Raw genomic sequence first — 7,880 nt, 5'->3', positions numbered from 1 at the left:
TGTACCCATCTATTGGTGGCTAAGAATATTCAGTAGGATAAAACGTCATATAATAAAGCGCAAATAATCTCAGATCGTTTTTTTGAGTTCGATGAGTTCACTGTACTCAAATGGCCTCCACAGCCACCAGATCTTAATCCAATAGAGCACCTTTGGGATGCTGTGGAACAGGAGATTCACATCATGGATGTGCAGCCGACAAATCTGGAGTAACTGCGTGATGCTATCATGTCAATATGGAGGAATATTTCCCGTACCTTGTTGAATCTAGGTCATGAAGGATTAAGGCTGTTCTGAAGGTGAAAAGGAGTCCAACCTGGTACTAGTAGGGTGTACCTAATGAAGTGGCTGGTGAGTGTGTATGTATGTATATATATATATATATATATATATATATATATATATATATATATATATATATATATATATATATATATATATATATATATATATAATATATATATATATATATATATATATATATATATATATATATATATATATATATATATATATATATATATATTAGGGGTGTCAAAATTAATTGTTTCTTAGGTGCACCGCGATGCAGACGCGGACAATTCGGTATCGATTCAGTAATAATCATAACCGGTTATAATGTACCTTTGTATAATGTATAATGACCTTTAAGGTTCTTTTATTGTGAGAAGGTGGAAAAGGTTTGTATTTACAATAAACAAATAAATGAGCGCAAACAAAAAGCTTCAGGGCTGAGCAAGGCCAAAATAACAAACAAAACATTTACTAACTCCACCCCGAAGATAACTTACCTACTGAATCAAAAATAAATGAAGAAAATAAATTACAAACACTACCCTTACTCCTTAACTAAACGAAAAAACAGGAGAAAATCAGTGTCAAAGTAAATGGCACTCAGCCCCTACGGCGCTCAGCTCACAGCTTTATCAAACGGTATTTGACAATCACAAAAAAATTGGAGGGGAGAGGAAAAAGGGAGAGAACACCTTAATGTTCACAATTTATAAACAACCAGAAGCACTATTGATATGTTTTCAACACAAACGCCACACTCTTAGAAAACCTCTCCGTTTCTCCCCCCAGCGATCTGACTCCGTCGGTTCCTTTTCAAAAGATGCTGACTTCTCCCAGCACCAACCACAGCGCACGCACGCAGCACGTCCAATTAGGGCGGGGTAACCTGGAAACAGGAACGGGACAGGACGAGAGAGGGAAAAAGAGAGACACACACACACAGCAGCACAGAAACAACCCAATACGCTCTTGCGTAACAACAGTTTAGTTCCAACCCTAATTAAACACACCTGATCAAACTAATTGAGTCCTTCAGGCTTGTTTGAAACCTACAGGTAAGTGTGTTGGAGCAGGGTTGGAACTAAACTGTGCAGGGCTTCGGCCCTCCAGGAATTGAGTTTGACACCCCTGCTTTAGGGTAATTAAAAATCGCTGCTTACATGGTAGACTCTTAATCAGTACTATCTTAATCATAAACCGGAGTATTGGTGTCCATGTAAATGTACTCAGTGAGTGGCAGATGAAGTCCCAAGCTGTAAAGACAGCTGACATTTTTTTTTGTAATTGGCATTGATTGTTTTGAAATTCAAATGGCGCGTACATACTGTGTTTTTATTTCGTTTTGTGATTAATCATGATTAATTACAAAAATAGTGTGATTAATTACGTTAATTTTTAATCATTTGACAGCCCTATTATATATATATATATATATATATATATATATATATATATATATATATATATTTATTTATTTATCTATTTATTTATTTATTTATGCAAGCTGATTGGTTGACAAGTGAGCATTTCATTCAGAAAGATCTGAAGAAGTGTTTGGGGAGAGTTGTTACAGCCCAACAGACTCCTCCTGCTCATATCTGTTTGTTATCAAAACTGACAGCTTGAGAGGCGTGGTTAAGTATGTTAGCCACGCCCAATACCTCAGACATCTGAGAATTTAACTAAATACAAACAGGAAGCGCATTTACAGATTTAAATTTTAGATTACAAGGGCAAACTTTCGTTTTTTCTTAATGACCCGCACAGATGAACTGTTGACCACAAAGCTAGCAATGTGAGCTAACAAAATCAATATGGTTAGTTTTGATTTCATTTGTACTCTAAATCCATGTTTTCTGTCTTCTCACTTACAGAAAGAAGAAAATGGAAAGATTGTGAACAACCTGACCCCTTCTCAGACTACCTTTGAGCAACAGGGACTCGGACCAGGACAGGAATATGAAGTCACTTTATCGGTCATAAAGAACAACACCAGAGGACCAGAAACCAGCTCCACTGTAGTCACAAGTAAAGTAAAACTGTTATGTATTGTCTATAGCCCCTTTCACACAGTGATACCGGTAAATATCTGGAAAATTTCCGGAACGACTTTACCGGTATATTCAAAAAAGCGCCGTTCACACAGGCGAGGACGTTACGGAAATTTTCCGGAAAAGAGCATTCACACATCCATCGCAAAATGCAGGTAAATTCTGACATCATTAACCAGAAATGACCTCTAAACGGCTGCACTTGTGTTTGTAAACATTTGACTACATTACAAACTCTTCGGATGAATTGAGTACAACTCTAATGAAAACATAGGGAAACACTTTGATATGTGTGTGTGCTGGCGCTATGGGCACTCACGGGCACACGCAAAGCTTGAAGGTAAACAAACAACGGATTATCATAAACATTTTATTGATAATTATTTACACAGCATTAAGAAGGAACATAGAAACATTATCTGACTAACATCTAGCAGCTAAAGGTGTCTGGAAAAAATATTCAAAGGCTTTTATTCTCATAAACCGCGCGCACGTGAATGCGTCTGACTGTTGTGATTGGCTAAAGCAGGTGTCTCACGTCAGCCCGTTCTAGACGTGGACGCGCTTATTACGGCAATCTTCCATCTGCATTCACACAGCGCAGCATTCCGGCAAATTACCGGTAATGTTACAACTTCTCTTTCCGGAAAATAGCCAGAACAAATTTACCGGTATTTTCAAAAAGGGCCTGTTCACACATACAACCTTTCCGGAAAATTGCCGGTAATTTTCCGGAAAGGTCTGTATGTGTGAAAGAGGCTTATGTCATGATCCCATTTAAAAGATGAACACACTGGGTCTCATTCACTAATGATTGTGTATGTTTTTTGTATTTATATTCGCAATTTCACGTACTCACGAAAAATTTCCACCTAACTCACAACACATTCACTGCCTGACAAAAGTCTTGTGGCCTATCCAAGTTTTAGGAACACCAAATAATAACTTGACTTCTAGTTGATCATTTGGTATCAGAAGTGGCTTATATGAAAGCAAAGGCCTCTAGATTACACTTATTTTACCAAAATAAAATATGATCATGCCTTGATTTTTAATTCTTTCATTAGGACAGTAAGGTCTGACTTTGCTTAGACAAAAGTCTCGTCACTGAACAGAAATAATGTCCAGTATAGAATATAAAGTCCTGCTGCAGTGGAGACAGAATGAATATTGTGTCTGACTCCATCATGAGCTTGGAGGACTGCATCCATGCATCTCTGCAATGATGCAAATCACTGATTAATAAAGTCATCTGGAATGGCAAAGAAAGCGTTCTTGCAGGACTCTCAGAGTTCATCAAGACTCTTTAGATTCATCTTCAATGCCTCCATCTTCATCCTACCCCAGACATGCTCAATAATGTTCATATCTTGTGACTGGGCTGGACAAAACCTGGATCACCTTGACCTTCTTTGCTTTCAGGATCTTTGATGTGGAGGCATGGTCACCCCAAACCATGATTTCAGTACAGTTTATATATCTGACTGCTTTTATTAAAGGACACAATTGCATTATAAATAATATAGAAATAAAAATTCTTGCGTTGTAAAGAAAAAAACTAAAAGAAAATCGGCACACTGCCACTTTAGCTCTGAAAAGTTTTCTGTGAAGAAAAAAAATCTTATGTGTGAAAAGCATCGGCAGTGCACCGTGATGCACAGAGATATCAAATTGAACCAAATCGATGACATAAAATCAAAACCGAACCGTAAGACCAGTGTAGGTTCACACCCCTAACTCTAATAGTTAGAAATTACCAAGCATTTCCCTGTCATTGTCCCGCAACCCCCCTAGGGGGTCCCAATCCCAGATGAAAGTGAGGGTGGGTGGGAGTCTGGTGGGAAGGGTTGGGGGGTCGTGGATAAAAGTGAAGAGGGTGGGTGGTGGTTGAAGGTCGCGGATGAAAGTGAAGAGGGGGAAATGGGGCAGTCGCGGGCCCTTGATAATTTCTCTGGGGGGCCCCCTAAATGTATGGACCCTTAGAATCGTCCTAACTTTCCATCCCTAGTGGCGCCCCAGCACTGCAATAGGCTACATGACAGATTGTTTTTGACCCTGTCAGTCAAACACAGACTCTCCAGGTCTCGAAAGGCTTTTGAAATGGCCGATGCTTTGAATCGTTTGTCACATGACCTGGATGTTTTGAATCACTTTAGTCACATGACCTGGTGTCTTGAATCACTTTAGTCACATGACCTGGTGTTTTGAATCACTTTAGTCACATGATCTGGTGTTTTGAATCACTTTAGTCACATGACCTGGTGTTTTGAATCACTTTAGTCACATGATCTGGTGTTTCAAAACACTTTAGTCACATGGTGTTTTGAATCACTTTAGTCACATGACCTGGATGTTTTGAATCACTTTAGTCACATGACCTGGTGTTATGAATCACTTTAGTCACATGACCTGGTGTTTTGAATCACTTTAGTCACATGATCTTGTGTTTCAAAACACTTTAGTCACATGACATAGACGTTTTAAATCACTCTAGTCATGTGACCTGGTGTTTTAAATCATGGCTGTGTGTTTCAAAACACTTGTGCTTCGGGATCTCGACACTTTCGAAACGTCAGTTTTGACTTGGTGTTTCGAAACACTTAAGTCACATGACCTGGTGTTTTGAATCATGACTGCGTTCAAAACACTTGCTCGAACGCAGGCATATTTTCCCGTCTTTGATTATTTGCGGCCTGTACTGACCCTTCGCCTGTTACGTGATTTCGTCTTTTGGATTACCTGTATGCACCCGTTTGCTCCTGTGCTTGATGTTTGCATGTTTAGTGAATGTCACCCATTGCTTTTGATCCTGTGGTAATTGACTGAAGCATTAAACTTGATCTGCATCTGGAAAACGTCTCTGAAGCGTGATGGTAGTTCAGCAGTGAATAATCTAAAGACCTGCCGTCAGAAAAGGCCAATAAGAATAAAGCCATCACTTAACCTCACGAAAACAGCCTGCGTGGGCTTTAACAGCCCAGTTCAGTGCTGGAGTGTGAGAAATTTGGCAGATCTGTGTGTCTGGCTTGACATTTACAGCCTCTGCACACATGAGATCCACTATTACAACCAATAAGACGTCTCTGGTTTCAAAAGAGCCTTGATTTCTGTCTGCAGTTTGTACATTTCCTCCGCTTTACTGCCTGGGAAGAGCTCAGATTTCTAGATCTGCAGATATCCATCACAATGACTGCATGGGCCATCCGTTTATGTGTTTCTCAGCACATATTTACTGGGTGACAGGATTTTGTAGACACTGGGTAATTTTCAGCCTGATCTCACGAGGAAACGTAAGTATTTAACGTTTTGTCAGTTTAGTGGCTAATTCGTGCAAATTTGTATGAGTTTAGTTGTAAGAAAGTGTACGATTTTAAAAAAGAGACGTGGCACCCAACCCCAGCCCTAACCCCAACCGTCATTGGGTAGTGAGCAAATCATACTAAATTTTACGAGTTAGATTGTACGAATTAGCCACTAAATCAAAAAGTTACGAATAGCTGTGAGATTGCGTTGAGATTATCTAGTTTTTGATTACATCACATTGGAATCAGAAGGTTCTTTCTGCGTTCTGAATAATTTTGAGCTTTAATTTTTTTTGCATTCCATAGCAAACAGTATGTGTGTTACATTTGTTTTTGTTTTTTAATAAAAATTCTTAAAATGTAAACAACTTAGAAAAAACATCCCATAATGTAAATAAGGTGTCATTTAATAAGAAAATGTCAATAACTTAATTTTGACAAACAAATTTCAGATAGAACCTTATAGGTGACGAACAGTTTTTTTTTTTTTTTTTTTGCATATTCTGAAGTTATTAAATTGAAAAATCTGTAACACTAAATGGTTATACTTTATTTTAAGGTGATAGTTAGAGTATAACTATTAATGTAGCTACAGAGTAATATTAATTTATAACTACATGCTTACTACATATATACTATTATATAGTTGGGGGTAAAATTTGTGTTAGTTTTAGAGTTAGTTACATGTAATTATGTACAATTTATTATTATTACTATAGTAAGTGCATGGAGTGTGTAACTACGTCACTTTAAATGAAAGTCTTGCCCACTAAATCCAATAATTCTGCAAATACTGGGCCTTTTTTTACTGGGAGGGAGCTTTTAAGCCCCGGTCAAATCACAAATTTGTCATGATTTCGGCACGATTTCCTTGACATATAGGATGTCGTGGGGATTCTTAACCAACAATTGGGCATCGTGACACAAGATTTAATCTTTTCTTCTCATGTAATGTGGCATAGTTCATGACAACCGATGTCATGCCTGCAAGGCCTCATGACACCATCGCAGAAAGTCTAGCATGTTTAATTTTCTTCTCTTTCTTCACGACGAGCTCCGTCTTGTGGGTGACACTGTGCAATACACAATTTCTGTTATATCAGCGGGTGCTGCTTTTAATGTGCTGGTCATGTAGTCAAAAATAGGCTGCATATTTACTTATGAGTTGGTCACGGGTGGATAAGATCAGTCATTGGTTATGCGAACTTTAACTAACTTTTCCAAAATATTAAGGTGTTTAAAGCAATTTTGTCTGAAATCTGGCACAAATATGCAGACATCCCCATTCTCATGATGAGTTTCTAAGTTCTCTCATCCTTCCAACAGAGTTTGTTTTTCCGAGGTAATCTGGGAACATGGTGTTCAGTGGTGCGAATTCATTGCAAAAGCTTTTTCTGCTTATTCAAATTTGTAATTAATAGTGAAAACAGTTTAATATAGGCTTCTCTGGATCGGTAAACATTTTGCTTTTGTTATACTTAGGCTAGATAATTATTTTATTTAACAAACCAACACTATCTCATGGCAATTCATTTCTTGGCGCATATAGAGGAATTGTATGAAGCACATCACCTCAAATGTTATTCGTTATCCTTGTTTATAGATAACTGACCAACAAAGGATACATTAAAATTAAGGTAAAAATTAAAGCAATTGAAAATTGTTCCAAAAAGATTTTTTTTTTTTTTCAAGAAAAATACACGCTTTATGTTTCTGTTTTTGTCTGTATAAGCCACAGGAGAGCTAATAATTCTGACTTCAATTGTATCTACTGTAATATTTTCTTGAAATAATTTAACTTTAATTATTTATGTAATTTGTATGTATTTTCAAAGCATAACAAAGACCAAGAGAATAGGATTTAACTGATCACTGAGTTGTACCTTGGCCGTAGGGGTCAAACAACAAAAAATAAGGTCAAGAATCTTGGTGTGACTGTGGAGTCTGGAGTTTCAGTAATCATGTCAAAGCAGTTAATAAATCAGCATACCATCACCTCAAAAACATTAGAATTAGATGCTTTGTTTCCAGTGAGGACTCAGAGAAACTTGTTCATGATTTTATCAGCAGTAGTGTGGATTACTGTAAATGGACTCATCACCGGCCTTCCTAAAAAGACAGTCAGACAGTTGCAGCTATTCAGAACGCTGCGGCCAGGATTCTGACCAGAACCAGGAAATTAGAGCACATCACATCTGTCCTCAGGTCTTTACACTGGCTCCCAGTTACACTT

At 37.7% G+C, this 7,880-nt stretch overlaps 1 protein-coding gene across 18 annotated transcripts in view; it reads left to right on the top strand.

The window, feature by feature from the left end:
- tnca (tenascin Ca) overlaps nucleotides 1-7,880 on the top strand; it is a 315,748-nt gene that overhangs the window by 232,005 nt on the left and 75,863 nt on the right. For all 18 annotated transcript variants that reach the window (XR_015490705.1, XM_087253034.1, XM_087253038.1 and 15 more), the window contains one exon: nucleotides 2,169-2,322. Coding sequence is in view for 17 of the 18 variants with exons in the window: in XM_087253034.1 (XP_087109160.1) it covers nucleotides 2,169-2,322 (154 nt within the window). In the remaining variant the exon portion in view is untranslated. The remainder of the gene's footprint in view (nucleotides 1-2,168; nucleotides 2,323-7,880) is intronic.

This window comes from Danio rerio, chromosome 5 (genome assembly GCF_052040795.2).
Source record: "Danio rerio strain M-AB ecotype USA chromosome 5, GRCz13ab, whole genome shotgun sequence".
Classification (NCBI taxonomy): domain Eukaryota; kingdom Metazoa; phylum Chordata; class Actinopteri; order Cypriniformes; family Danionidae; genus Danio; species Danio rerio.
The sequence above is the reverse complement of the archived record's forward strand: the minus strand, read 5'-3'. Positions and strand labels throughout refer to the sequence as shown.